This window comes from Ascaphus truei, chromosome 9 (assembly GCF_040206685.1).
Source record: "Ascaphus truei isolate aAscTru1 chromosome 9, aAscTru1.hap1, whole genome shotgun sequence".
NCBI classification, from domain to species: Eukaryota; Metazoa; Chordata; class Amphibia; order Anura; family Ascaphidae; genus Ascaphus; species Ascaphus truei.
Window position 1 is genome coordinate 48,229,773 of NC_134491.1, and position 15,439 is coordinate 48,245,211.

The 15,439-nt window shown below is 51.0% G+C and overlaps 1 protein-coding gene across 1 annotated transcript; it reads left to right on the forward strand.

The window, feature by feature from the left end:
• The first annotated feature begins 970 nt into the window (after positions 1–970).
• SNW1 (SNW domain containing 1) lies at positions 971–12,275 on the forward strand. The gene is made up of 14 exons (XM_075614647.1): positions 971–1,069; positions 2,205–2,358; positions 3,856–4,017; positions 4,858–4,953; positions 5,327–5,433; positions 5,964–6,068; positions 6,335–6,404; positions 6,676–6,741; positions 7,242–7,358; positions 7,740–7,881; positions 8,557–8,653; positions 9,029–9,146; positions 9,935–10,098; positions 11,013–12,275. Exons 1-14 carry the CDS (start codon positions 1,056–1,058, stop codon positions 11,206–11,208), a joined length of 1,608 nt encoding a protein of 535 aa, XP_075470762.1. The 5' UTR covers positions 971–1,055; the 3' UTR covers positions 11,209–12,275.
• Positions 12,276–15,439: the final 3,164 nt, after the last annotated feature.

A 15,439-nucleotide genomic window follows, 5' to 3' on the forward strand; every position in this document is an offset into this window, starting at 1 on the left:
GCATTAGGGATATAGTGAGATAGTACGTGTAAGTGCCGCCCGCTCAGTGCTAGCGGGGACGCAGCCTAAGGCCGTGCTGAGGCGCTCTTCCGCTCGGCACTGAGCCCCTACAGCCGCAATGAGAGCGGCTTTAGTAGGGGCTCGCCTACGCTTCTGCATGCTTGCGGAAGCGTAGGTCTTAGGGAAATTTTAAATGTTCCCGCTTGCCGGAGCGCAGGGCCGGTCACGTGAGCGGTTTGCCGAATGAGGGCGAACCAGCTCCGTGACGTCACTGGCTCGCCCGCCGACACGCCCACGGACGGCGCGCTGTCTAAGGCCAGGGAAAGCACTCGCTTTCCCTCAGCCTCAGCGCGCCAGCCGTAAACATGGCCGAGGCCTTAGTCAGCATCGCCGTCTCGTCAAAACAAATGCATTGCCGCTGTCGTGTGCTTATAGTAAGCGCGACACGACGACTGAGAGACGGCTTGGTCGCGATCGCTGAAAGTCATCTCATTGATTTTTCCAGCGACCGCAGCCTGACGTCACCGTCACTGTCACTATAAGCGCAGCCTTACACTGCCTGTCTCCCATTGGTTGAATCTCTGAACCCTCAACTAATTACAACTTGACGATCAATGCTCAGCGGTTTATAGGGAACGTATCACTATTTCTATGGGATGTATAATACATCAGAACATGCACACACACACTCACAGGTACACACGTTTTATTAGTGACATTATCTTGGCCAATAATAAATGCCGTGTGTGTTGGCGCCTGCACAGGAAGCTCGTGTACCGCACAATGACAAGGGGACTGAAGAAGACACATTAACACGTGCCCGGTGCTGGGAGCTCTGAGATAACCCTGCGCCTGCGCACTACTCAGGCAACCGCGCACTGTAATCTGACCGTACGTGGGAGCGATACAAAATAAACTACAACTCCCAGCGTCCCCTTCGCCCCGCGCATGCGCAGAGTTAATGACAAGTTGCCATTGGACCGCGCGTCACGTCAAGCGCGCTTCCTTCCGGTTGCGTCACAGCGAGCTTCCTGAGGAGAGGACGGAGAGGGAAGATGGCGCTCGCCAGGTGAGTGATTCCTGGTCGGGAGGGACAGACCCGAGCTGTGGATCCTGGTTGTAGACGTGTAACTAACGTACAAGTATGGGGGGAGTGGGATACACGTATTGGTACTGTCCTCTGAAGTGGGAGCTTATTGCTTGGCCCTCTTGCAACCATACAGGCCTTTCTGGCAGTGAATTGGTTAAAAGTGTAGGTGTGTGTATATGTGTGTATATGTATAAATAAATATATATATATATATAGCGCCCCTGGTATACTCGACGCGTGACAGACAATACAGTGCAGGGAATTATAATACAATAAGCGCAACAAATTCAGACCATGGGAAAGGCGATCCCTGCCCGGAGAGCTTACTCTGTGTCACTGTGCTGGCAAGAGCATTAATGGAGTGTAAGCTCTTGGGGCAGGGCAGCGGTATGGCAGCGGTGCAGCCGCAGCGCTCCGGTTTGTAGCCTGATATCTATAAAACTGTCCGGTGGGATTCGGCAGGGTCTGGTTTATATGAGCCAGCAGGGTGCCTCGGATCTGGCCTGCTTGCTTTAAATGGCAAAACCATGTTAATGACAGAAGCGTTTCCTGCTGTCTGCAATGATTCTGCTGAGCAAACCAGGGTGTTTCATTTTAGTATACATGAATCGATCTCTGGAGAATATATATATATAAAAATGTTATCCTGTTGGGAAAAGATACTAGAACTGAAAAGCAAAAGAAAAGCTAATTTTTAATGTAAAGTACAATAAATTTGCTTTATTGCAACAAGTTTCCCCCAGTTAATATTTCAGCCCCAGTCATATTGCTTTCATAATCACCATATGCAGTGTCATAACTAATTTCCCTTGAGTTCCCCTACAGAAATAGCCCTGTATATATCTGAGTCTGTATGTGTTGATGCTGTCAATGTGCACTTTTGAGCTCACGTAAAGGATGGTTTAGTGATGTTTGAGGCCGCTAGTGATACATACGGTTCAGTTTGAGGGAACAGTACAAAGCCCTGTGGTACTTTCCTGACACTGGGAGAGGATGCCTGTTCCTCTATAATACCTTTCTTCTATACACGGTTTCTCACAGCCCTCCCTCATTGCTCCGTGTGGTACATGTAAGTTACGTTGCCATTAACCTCTTGCGTCCCTGTTTTCTCCAGTTTTTTGCCGGCTCCCACGCAACTGTCACAGGATCAGCTGGAGGCAGAGGAAAAGCTGAGGGCCCAGAAATCTCGGCAGACAGCGCTGGTGGCATCTCGCCGTGAGCCGCCTCCTTATGGGCACAGGAAGGGCTGGGTGCCTCGCTCACTGGAGGTCTGTGCCATGGCATTGAGCCACGTTTTAGGAGTCCGTGGTTGAAGCTCAGTGTGAATGATAGTGACTCCAACAAAGCTCAATAATACATCATGGATTACAGAGTGCAAACTCAACTGCTATGAAAGTATATTGCCACCATAAAATGATGTGATTCTGTGATGAAAATAGAAAACGAGTTCTCCAAGGCTTTTATGTACTTTTTTCCCCCCCATTTTACGCACATGAGGAGCTGCTCAGTTGGAAGAAGATTGGGTCTTTATGCTGATCCATCTTGTGTGTATAATGAAAGGTTTTTATATTCATATTTTTTTTTTTTAGCAGCTTTCTATTTTCATCACGGTATGATATCATCTTATGGTGTCAATATACATTCGTACCTGGAGCGTCTGCGCTCTGTAATCCGCGATTGCAGGCGTTTGGATGGGGGAGGAGACAGTTTGAGAGCTGCGGCTTGCACAGGTGTTGATCACTTTAATTAGTCGCGTGTATCTATATATTTTGTAATACCCACACTTAGGGATATTGTGTTTGCACTTTTTCACATTGTTCTATTCACAATAATACATAATGATGTGTGAGGGGGGGACAAGTCATTTTTTTTTTGGGGGGGGGGGGGGTGTGAAGTGCATTTGCTCATAAACAATTATGTAGCCTGCTTGGCCATTAAATCGTGCCATCTTTCTTCCTCCCCCCCAGTATGACGTCTTGAGTGAGCTTTGTGATGCCCTGTAAAGCTGTTTATCAACCGTATTTTAATTATTATTTAAAGAGCCCCAAAACCTGCTGTAGATTGTTTACACGACAACTCCTGCTGGATCTCCACATTAGCAGGCAGCACAGAGCTGTTTTCCATGCAGTCATCCAAAGGCCTCATCGGAAAATGAAGCATTTTAATGTTCTCGGATAAAGTTCTGAGGTCTATCAATGTCGGTAATTGCGAGAGGAGTAGCCATATTTAATTTAGTATTTGGGCTAATTGCTAATGAATAAAATGCAGCTTTATAGATGAAAAAAGTAGAGGTGACAACATAGGGTTATAGGGATATAGTGCAGCAATGAGAGGAAATGTAAGAGGGAGCGCCATGCAGGCTCCCGCTACGGAGATTTATGTGGGGAGCGAGGGAAATGTTTAGATCAGCACACACTGTATAAAGGAGAGATGGGTCTGAAGATGATGGGTAAAAAAGTAAAGGAGCCTCCAGGGGAATGCCAAAGGAAAACCAGCAGAGGACTTGGTCACATACATTGACACTAGAGGATGTGAGAAGGAGGACGGCCAGTAGTATGAATATGGGCAGAGATAGTAAACGGGAGTAAAGATTAATTTGGCATGAAGAGCATTGGTTTCTCAGGTGGTGGCTGCTCAGATGTGCAGAGTATCCGGGAGACCGTGGATGTTCAGAGTGGCGCATGTGTGAGAAATGTCCCATCTGCCTCGCTCCCCCCCATCCCTCCCCCCCGGCTTTGTTACAGCTGCGTTCCTGTCTTGTGCAGGATTTCGGAGATGGCGGAGCCTTCCCGGATATCCACGTGGCGCAGTACCCCCTGGAGATGGGACGGAAGAAGCGAGTTTCCAACGCCTTGGCCGTGCAGGTTGACGCTGAGGGGAAGATTAAATATGACTCCATCGCTCGTCAGGGACAGTCCAAGGACAAGGTATGGGGCGCGGAGCGCTGAGGGGGTGGGCGCTGAGGGGGTGGGCGCGGAGCGCGTATTGAATGTGCTGTAAAGTTACTCACGCAGTCACAATATTATCTCTGCAATGCAGACCCTTCTCGCTGTGATAGGGGTTAAAGATACGTTGAATGGATGTCCTGACTGATGTCCTGAAATTTAACTGTGTTCAGCAAACGAGCAGAGTCCGTGTTCTTTTCCACGCGCTGCTTAGGGAGTTGGGATAAATTGGACTGAAATAGTTGGAAGCTTATTTTAGCCTCTGCTTCAGGAGACGTGGTGTTTAATTATGGAAAAACGTATCTTTAATCAATTGCAGTATCAATGCCAGACTCGTGCTGTATTTTGGGGTATTCGGCAGCAGCCTGGCCAGTCAATCTGTTACTGGGTTTTACCAGAATGTTCTCTCGGACGGTCTCGTGCTACGTCTGGAGGTCATTTGCAACAACAGTCTTCTCTTTAAATTTCTTCTATTTTTACCAACTTGTCCGATAAAATCGCAAACATATTAAATAGATTTGTTAACTCTTTCGGTGCCACAGCCTCTCCGGCACATCGCGATCACGTGACTGCTACGTCACTGAGGCAGACGGAAGAGAAGTCTCCTTTTCCTCTTCCCTCCAGATCGCGTTCCGGGCTCCCTATGAGCGCAGAACCTCCTTCTCCCATAGAAAAGGAGCAGAGTGCCTGACCCTGTCATGACCACCTCATAGGTCACTCAAGGGGTTAACAAACTAAACGGTGTCCCGTCACACTGAGCAGCTGTTACTAGGTGCCTGTCACTGTGCGTGTGGTGGTAATGAGCATTGTTTTGTGTTGCAGGTTATTTTCAGCAAGTACACTGACCTGGTCCCTAAGGAGGTGATGAATGAAGATGACCCCGACCTGCAGAGACCAGATGAGGAGGCAGTGAAAGAGGTAAAGCCACGAGCCAGGTTTTGCAGATGGACACGGGTCCTACATTTAGATAGGGGGCAGGACTTTTTCTGTGTGGGGCAGTTTGTGTTCCCTATCCAAGTTTATTTGGCGTTGCAGATCACCCTATAGCTGCAGGCACCGCCATCCTATAGCTGCATCCCCCCGCCATCTTACCTACAAACTGCGGGTTCTAGATTTACACACACATCAGGGAAGACCAGTCTCTTGTATCCAGCCAGACAAACAGTACTAATGTTTTACGGGTGTAATGGGTAGCTGCTAGTCGGTACCAGAACAGGATGCCTCTGAGCACTGCAGACCTCCTGCGGCAAGCTGGGTTTAACTGATGACTTTGTTTTCTTCCTGGTCACAGCTGACGGAGAAGACGAGACAGGCCTTGGAGAAAGCGGTGTCTCAGAAGATAGCTGCAGCAATGCCAGTCCGGGCCGCAGACAAGCTGGCACCGGCACAGTACATCAGGTAAAGCGCCGGGGTTATCGTTCTCAACTGGAAGAGTCACCGCTGTGAAAATGGATCTTTAGTGACAAATATGATCCAGATACCAGCAGTTCACAGCTTTGTTCAGAGCAGGAGTGGGGCCACCTCAGTCCTCAAGACACTCCCCCCACCCCCTCCCCCCCCCCAACAGGTCAGGTTTTACGGATATCCCTGCTTTAGCAAAGGTGGATTAGTCTTCGACTGAGCCACCGAGGAAGCCACCTGTGCTGAAGCAGCAATATCCTTAACCTGACCTGTTGGAGTGGTCTTGAGGACTGGAGTTGGCTGCCCCTGCTTTAGGGGCTGGATCTGTGAGGAGTTTGCTGGTTATTCGGGGTACCCCTCCATACTGTGAGCTCTGTGACGGAGACGGGGAGACTGGACACACCCCAAACCGTCAACTAATAAGCTCGCAGTCTGATCTGTAGACATATAGGAAGTGCAGGTGTCACCGATCTGTTAGCGGGTTCTTCTGCTTCCTGCGCAGCGTCTCACACTGCGTCTCTCCCCAGGTACACGCCGTCTCAGCAGGGAGTGGCTTTTAACTCGGGCGCCAAGCAGCGGGTGATTCGGATGGTGGAGATGCAAAAAGATCCCATGGAGCCCCCTCGTTTCAAGTGAGTTGTTCCCTTCTGTAAGAACAATTGTGGGGCCGCCACTGATTGCACTGTGTGGCGTGGGGGGTACAGTGCGGCATGTGTTGGGGGCTTGGCGCTGTGCGGCATGGGGGGAGGGGGGGCGTCAGCACTGTGCGTCTTGGGGGGGGAGATGGCTTGCGTGGGGGGGGGGGGCGGCTGCACAGTTTGGCTTGTCGGGTGCTGGGCGCAGTGCGGCATGGGGGGCACATGAGTTTGTTACACCAGACTTCTCTCTCTCCTCTCAGGATTAACAAGAAGATACCTCGGGGACCCCCGTCTCCTCCCGCACCAGTCATGCACTCTCCCAGCAGGAAGGTAAGGGACCCTCTTTTCTCATATCCCCCCAGGGATACACACCTGTCAGGGGCTCGCATGGGGAGGGGCCGGGAGTGACCAGCCCCCTCAAATACGGAGTGGTTACAATTTTTATTTTTTTTGTTCTGAAAACCTTGGACTTGAACGGCCTCCTGCGTCCCCCCCATGGACGGCCTCCTGCGTCCCCCCCGTCCCCCCCCCCATGAACGGCCTCCTGCGTCCCCCCCATGAACGGGTGCGAGGGATTCACATTTCCCCTTGTTACTTTCAGATGACTGTTAAGGAGCAGCAAGAATGGAAAATCCCTCCCTGCATCTCCAACTGGAAAAACGCCAAGGTAACGTCGGGGTGGGGAAGGGGTTAATGACGTTTCCTCATGTTTGGGGAGAATATCCCTTTATTCTGTGATCAGGGGCTCGCTATTCTTGCCAGGTCTGCCGTGCTGAGTTTGTCGCTCAGTAAGTGAAGGTGCGAGTTCAGCGCTCACACTCAGGCAGTACATATAGTGGTGGGACTGACTCGGCTCCGGTGATATAAAGCCGTAGTCTATAGATCACTGAGTCACTGACGGCCCCAAGGCTTCCTGCGCTGGTCATTACAGTGATTAGTCTGTTAGCGGCACAAGGAATAGTGCATGAAATGAAGGGCTTAGGCCACTTGCAGGAGAAGTCTTATTGTAACTAAATGCACCCTTGGGAATAATGTCAGCGGCTCAGTGACTGTCCCTTGTACCTGTCACTTTGTTACTATATTGATGGATGGATGTGTGTAGCTGTTGATACTGCCATGTCCGGCGGCCTCTGCACGGGTGTGACTTCTTCTCATTGACCCCCGCAGGGTTACACCATCCCACTGGACAAGCGTCTGGCTGCTGACGGTCGAGGGCTGCAGACCGTTCATATCAACGAGAACTTTGCCAAGCTGGCCGAGGCCCTGTACATTGCAGACAGAAAGGTCCGTACCTCACACCTCTAACCTTGAGCCGCAGTGTGCCCGCTGCCTCGGAGGGACTTGTATGTTGTGTACTGCCTGGCAATCTGTGTGACAGCCCTGTGGGTGTGCAGTGTGCGTCTGCACGGTTGATGCAGTGGTTGTGTGTCTGTCCCTTTGTGGTTACAGTGCAGATCAGGTTTGTGTTGTTCCCTCTTGGATACATGTGGTATTTCCTTGTACATGCTGTGAGTGTGCTTACTTTGTCGATGTAGTGCACATGCTGTGTGTGTGCGCGCTTCCTGTGCAGTGTGTGACTTCCCGGGCGCACCGTGCGTGTGTGACTACAGTGTGTGTGACTTCCCGGGGTCTCTGTGCAACGTGTGTGACTGCCCCTCCCCTCAGGCCCGTGAAGCGGTTGAGATGAGAGCCCAGGTGGAGAGGAAGATGGCCCAGAAGGAGAAAGAGAAAAAGGAAGAGAAGCTGCGGGAGTTGGCACAGATCGCCAGGGAGCGCAGAGCTGGCATCAAGTCCCACGCAGACAAAGGTACGATATGGGGGGCAGGTCTTGCGGAGGAGATGGGTGGAGAGGAGCCAGACTCTGCTGGTGTAGGAGAGGCGTCCTGTACTGCAGGAAGGAGCGAGGTCAAAACTAATCTTCCCATTGCAATAACAGGAATCGTGCAGTGTCTTAGTGCCCTGAAGGCCCCTCTGGCAGCAAAGGGGTTAAGTGTTTTTCAACCAGGGTTCGTAGGGACGCTTGGGTTCCCGGGTATCCCTAAAGGGCTCAATGCAATTTTCAAGTCATTTGAAAATTTTACCAAATACTGAAGAATTTGCAATGCATCTGATCTCAGACGCGCTATTAGAGAGGGTTGGGGTTCCTTACAATGCATCTGATCTCAGACGCGCTATTAGAGAGGGTTGGGGCTCCTTACAATGCATCTGATCTCAGACGCGCTATTAGAGAGGGTTGGGGTTCCTTACAATGCATCTGATCTCAGACGCGCTATTAGAGAGAGTTGGGGTTCCTTACAATGCATCTGATCTCAGACGCGCTATTAGAGAGGGTTGGGGTTCCTTTCAATGCATCTGATCTCAGACGCGCTATTAGAGAGGGTTGGGGTTCCGCAGAATTTCCCATAGGGTTCCTTAATCCAAAAAAGGTTGGAAACCGCTTGGTTAACGCCATCGCCAGCTGACCAGGTCTTGTTTCATTCAGAGGACGGAGAAGCACGAGAGAGGGATGAAATCCGACACGACCGGCGGAAGGAGAGACAGCACGAACGCAACCTGTCCCGGGCAGCCCCCGACAAGAGGTGAGACCAGGGCCCGTTACATGGAGTCGTGTAACATACACGCGCACACCCGTCCCCTGGTGATCTCCCCGGGCCATCGCCAAAATATTTTGTAGGCTGTGGTACCTTTTTAATGGACCAGCCTGATAATCTTGCAAGGTTTTGTTGTGCATGATTTTCGAGACACTAGATGTCTCTTCCTAGGATGTGATCACTTAACCGAGGGCCGTTCCTGGGACTTCGCTACAAACCGTCCCAAGAAGATGCTCATGAAGTAGAACGGGAGGTATCCCCCCATATCGTGCCCCATATCGTGCCCTCCATTCCGCTGAGTGTGTGCTCACTCTGACCCTCACTCCATCCTGCTGAGTGTGGTGCTTCTCTCTTTGCTGCCAGGTCCAAGCTTCAGAGGAACGAGGAGAGAGACATCAGCGAACAGATCGCTCTGGGGATCCCCAACCAGCGAGCGTCCAGCGACTTGCAGTATGACCAGCGGCTCTTCAACCAGAGCAAGGTGAGACCCCAATGACCTGTCCCATCCTGGGGCAGACAGGGGGAGCAGCCACTTACTGTCCTACAAAGCAAAAAGGTCACTCATTACAAAAATACATGCACACGTAAATAACAAGTGGCAACCGTGTGCCCTACCAGCACGTTAACATGTAACTACTTCACTACCATTTTTAAATATGTTTTATTCTGCACAGCGACCAATGGAAATAAACCTTACGTGAGGCCATCTAGTGAGGGACCTGTGCAGTGTCTGCTCGGAACGGAGGCCGCTCTGGGATACATCAGTGCTGCCATGTGCCAGTCACTGGGGAAGATCACGTTACACCGAACCAGATAACAACTGGCGGGTTTTACGCTGTAATGTGTGATAAGGACACACGTATGTGTATACATAAATAATTGTAGCTGTATAGCTGCTCTGCACCTCTGGAACTGAAGAGTTAATATAGAACAGGGGTTCCAGATTATCTCTGGTAGCAGAAGTGTTCGAGCGAGCAGACTGAGCGGGGGTTTCACACACAGTGTATCACTAGCTCTAAGCTGCGTCTGTTAACTAAGATTTAAAGTCCCTTAAAGGGAGAGGCACCCCGCGGCTGTATGTGTAATCCCGGAGAGGGAGAGACACCCCGCGGCTGTATGTATTATACCGGAGAGGGAGAGGCAGCCGCAGGGTGTAATGCAGATGCCACAGTTCTGTATATTGGGGATTCACACGGGATGAAGTCTGGGACTTCTGATTTGACTCATTAATAACACTGAGTGAGTGAACGCTGTCCGGCGTCTCCCCAGGGCATGGACAGCGGCTTCGCTGGCGGCGAGGACGAGGTTTATAACGTTTACGATCAGCCGTGGCGAAGCAGCAAGGAAATGGCGCAGAACATCTACCGCCCCAGCAAGAACACGGACAAGGACGTATACGGGGACGATCTGGACACGCTAATGAAAACCAACAGGTGAGAGGGGAAGTGGGCCCTGGTCCTTCAGGGCAGTGGCTGGTACAGGGGCCAAAGGAGAAATTCCAGGGCACAAGGCAGTATGTGACCTAAGGAGTGGTGAACACAAGGAGGAGCCACCTGGCAGAGGGAATGTGGGCAAATACAGTAATGTTTTATATAGGGTAGGCAGTACAGAATTAGAACAGGGTGTTATGGCTAGGATGGAAATGTTTACAGGACCCATCTGTTCAGGTGTGGCTAATTCCTGTCTTCCAGGGCAATGAACAGGTCAGGTTTTCAGGATATCCCTGCTCCAGCACAGTCTTCGATTGAGCTACCTGTGCTGTAGCAGGGAGATCCTGAACACCTGACCTGTTGGTGGAGTTGGCCACCCCTGCCTTAGAGTGTAAGCTCTTCAGGGCCGGAATGACCACACTTAAGCCATCATACACTGTTGGTGCTAGATATAAAAATGCGTCCTTATGCAGGCGAGGAGTTCCCATCCCGATTTATTTACCGCCTCTTATAAATAAACAATCTTTAAGACAGATTTCCCTTATTTAGGTAACCCTGGGGTATATTGTCACACTTATTTGAAAGGCTCCCCCATTGTTTTTATAACCATGTAATATTAAAGACACAAACTGGTGGGTAACTTAGTGCAATATGAAAGGGGAACGGATTTAACTGCTCCACGGCCAGAGGGGTGCTACACATGCAGGAGTGGCCAACGCCTGTCCTTAAAGGGTCACCCACAGGTCAGGTATTGGGGATATCCCTGCTTCAGCACAGGTAGCTTAGCCATGCTCACTGAGCCATCTGTGCGGAAGCAGGGATATCCTGAGCACTGGAGTTTCCCACTCCTGATCCAAGCAGTGGTGGAGACGGGGCCGGTGCTGGTTTTCCGAGCTGACCTGATTTCCCCCTGACAGGTTTGTCCCAGACAAGGAGTTCTCTGGCGCAGACCGCAGGCAGCGACGCGAGGGGCCCGTGCAGTTTGAGGAAGATCCCTTCGGTTTGGATAAGTTCTTGGAGGAGGCCAAGCAGCACGGAGGGTCCAAGCGCCCATCTGACAGCGGCCGCACCAAGGAGCACGACCACGAGGGCAAGAAACGCCGGAAGGAGTGAAGGGGAGGATTCCTGCCCCTCTCTCCCCTCCCAGCTGCCCCTTCCTGCGGCCTCATGTACATTACTCAGACTGGTCAGGGAATGTGATCAAAGTGCGGGATATCTCCATGCTGAGTCTGCGTGAGGGGGCAGGACGTTATCAGACCTGGAAGCTGCACTGAGGGGGGCATCTTGTTTTATTTACTTTCCTGCACCTGTAAATCAGTCGTCGGGACCCATTTCGTGCTTAAACGCACGGTCGCGGGGAGATCTTTGCGAGGCTGATATATGGTTGGGGGACTTTTTTTTAAAAAAAAAAATTTTTTTCTCAAAGGTTAAAACTTTACTCCACCCAAGGACAATAGGAAGGGTAAGAGGGGGAAATCGGGGCGTAGAATTAGTGTTCCCTTCTCTTCTGGGGAGATTCACTAACCTGTTACAGGTGAACACATTGCAGTTTGGGGCTATGCCAGCTCTGTGCAGCATCAGTGTGTTAAGAGGTTAGTGATTCTCCCATGTTCTTTGCTGAAGCTTTGAAGACATGTACGGTGAAAGTAGTTTCAAATGTGACCGCTCCTCCTTCCCCATCTTTCTTTTGTGGAATTGGATAGCAGCAGCAACGTCTCCTTGTCTAAGGCCGGGTCGGTGCGTGCGCGACTGACCGTGCGCGACTGACCGTGCGCGACTGACCGTGCGCGTGGCTTCTCGTGCGCCTCTAGCTGGAGCCATTTGTGGGCCGTGATGTCACGGAGCTGGTTTGCTTCCGTTGGGCGAACTGCTCCCGTGACATTAGTTTCGTCGCTTGCTCTAAGGACCGCCTCAGAGGCGCTGCAGTTTGATGGTGCTGTGCGCGTGCGGTACCTGTGGACACGGCCTGGGAAGCGCACACCCTTCCTTGTCCCCTGCTGCTGTGCGGGAGAGGAGACGGCGGCAGTGTTGGAAGAAATCAGCAGTCTCGATATGCTGCAGCCTTCCTCGTACTTCCATCACATGTAAGGGCGCTGCTGCCTGATTTCCGAGGGCGTGTAAATTACTTTTGTAATAGCCGCAGTGGACCTGATGAGAATTAAATGTATTTAAAAACTTTGTATTGCCCCAATTTGAGTGCCATGTGTTTTTAATTTTATAGCTTAAGTTCCACGCTTCATATTCCTGGCTTGTCAAGAAGAGAAATATTTCCATTGGGAAATCAGCCTGCAATGTATTGCGCAGTGCGCACGTCACTATGTACACAGCCTGTAATGCGCAGTGTGTCACTATATGTACACAGCCTGTAATGCGCAGTGTGTCACTATATGTACACAGCCTGTAATGCGCAGTGCGCACGTCACTATGTACACAGCCTGTAATGCGCAGTGTGTCACTATATGTACACAGCCTGTAATGCGCAGTGCGCACGTCACTATATGTACACAGCCTGTAATGCGCAGTGTGTCACTATATGTACACAGCCTGTAATGCGCAGTGTGTCACTATATGTACACAGCCTGTAATGCGCAGTGTGTCACTATATGTACACAGCCTGTAATGCGCAGTGCGCACGTCACTATGTACACAGCCTGTAATGCGCAGTGCGCACGTCACTATGTACACAGCCTGTAATGCGCAGTGTGTCACTATATGTACACAGCCTGTATTGCGCAGTGCGCACGTCACTATGTACACAGCCTGTAATGCGCAGTGTGTCACTATATGTACACAGCCTGTATTGCGCAGTGCGCACGTCACTATGTACACAGCCTGTAATGCGCAGTGCGCACGTCACTATGTACACAGCCTGTAATGCGCAGTGTGTCACTATATGTACACAGCCTGTAATGCGCAGTGTGTCACTATATGTACACAGCCTGTATTGCGCAGTGTGCACGTCACTATGTACACAGCCTGTAATGCGCAGTGTGTCACTATATGTACACAGCCTGTAATGCGCAGTGTGTCACTATATGTACACAGCCTGTAATGCGCCGTGTGTCACTATATGTACACAGCCTGTAATGCGCAGTGCGCACGTCACTATGTACACAGCCTGTAATGCGCAGTGCGCACGTCACTATATGTACACAGCCTGTAACGTCACTATGTACACAGCCTGTAATGCGCAGTGCGCACGTCACTATGTACACAGCCTGTAATGCGCAGTGTGTCACTATATGTACACAGCCTGTAATGCGCAGTGCGCACGTCACTATGTACACAGCCTGTAATGCGCAGTGTGTCACTATATGTACACAGCCTGTATTGCGCAGTGCGCACGTCACTATGTACACAGCCTGTAATGCGCAGTGCGCACGTCACTATATGTACACAGCCTGTAATGCGCAGTGCGCACGTCACTATGTACACAGCCTGTAATGCGCAGTGCGCACGTCACTATGTACACAGCCTGTAATGCGCAGTGTGTCACTATATGTACACAGCCTGTAATGCGCAGTGTGTCACTATATGTACACAGCCTGTAATGCGCAGTGCGCACGTCACTATGTACACAGCCTGTAATGCGCAGTGTGTCACTATATGTACACAGCCTGTAATGCGCAGTGTGTCACTATATGTACACAGCCTGTAATGCGCAGTGTGTCACTATATGTACACAGCCTGTAATGCGCAGTGCGCACGTCACTATGTACACAGCCTGTATTGCGCAGTGCGCACGTCACTATATGTACACAGCCTGTAATGCGCTGTGCGCACGTCACTATGTACACAGCCTGTAATGCGCAGTGCGCACGTCACTATGTACACAGCCTGTAATGCGCAGTGTGTCACTATATGTACACAGCCTGTAATGCGCAGTGTGTCACTATATGTACACAGCCTGTAATGCTCAGTGCGCACGTCACTATGTACACAGCCTGTAATGCGCAGTGTGTCACTATATGTACACAGCCTGTAATGCGCAGTGTGTCACTATATGTACACAGCCTGTAATGCGCAGTGCGCACGTCACTATGTACACAGCCTGTAATGCGCAGTGTGTCACTATATGTACACAGCCTGTAATGCGCAGTGCGCACGTCACTATGTACACAGCCTGTAATGCGCAGTGCGCACGTCACTATGTACACAGCCTGTAATGCGCAGTGTGTCACTATGTACAAAGCCTGTAATGCGCGCTTGTGCTTCACTATGTACACAGCCTGTAATGCGCAGTGCTTCACTGTATGTACACAGCGTGTAATGCGCAGTGTGTCACTATATGTACACAGCCTGTAATGCGCAGTGTGTCACTATATGTACACAGCCTGTATTGCGCAGTGCGCACGTCACTATGTACACAGCCTGTAATGCGCAGTGCGCACGTCACTATGTACACAGCCTGTAATGCGCAGTGTGTCACTATGTACAAAGCCTGTAATGCGCGCTTGTGCGTCACTATGTACACAGCCTGTAATGCGCAGTGCTTCACTGTATGTACACAGCGTGTAATGCGCAGTGTGTCACTATGTACAAAGCCTGTAATGCGCGCTTGTGCGTCACTATGTACACAGCCAGCAAAGTAATGCGCAGTGCGCGCGTCACTATGTACACAGCCTGTAATGCGCAGTGCGCGCGTCACTATGTACACAGCCTGTAATGCGCGGTGCGCGCGTCACTATGTACACAGCCTGTAATGCGCAGTGCGTGCTTGTGCTTCACTGTATGTACACAGCCAGCAAAGTAATGCGCAGTGCGTGCCACTATATACACATCCTGTAATGCGCAGTGCATGTATGTGCTTCACTGTATGTACACAGCCTCCCATGTAATGCGCAGTGCGTCACTGTACACAGCCTCCCTTGTACTGCAGTGTCACTACACATCCGCCTGCGTAATGCGCAGTGCGTCACTGTACAGCGTCCCGTGTAATGCGCAGTGCGTCACTGTACAGCGTCCCGTGTAATGCGCAGTGCGTCACTGTACAGCGTCCCGTGTAATGCGCAGTGCGTCACTGTACAGCATCCCGTGTAATGTGCAGTGCGTCACTGTACAGCGTCCCGTGTAATGCGCAGTGCGTCACTGTACAGCGTCCCGTGTAATGCGCAGTGCGTCACTGTACAGCGTCCCGTGTAATGCGCAGTGCGTCACTGTACGCAGCCGCCTGTGTAATGCGCCGTGCATCGCTGTACGCAGCCTCCCGTGTAATGCGCCGTGCGTCGCTGTACGCAGCCTCCCGTGTAATGCGGTGTCACTGTACAGCCTCCCGTGCAATGCGCAGTGCGTCACTGTACATAGCCTCTTGTGTAATGCGCAGCGCATCACTGTACGCAGCCTC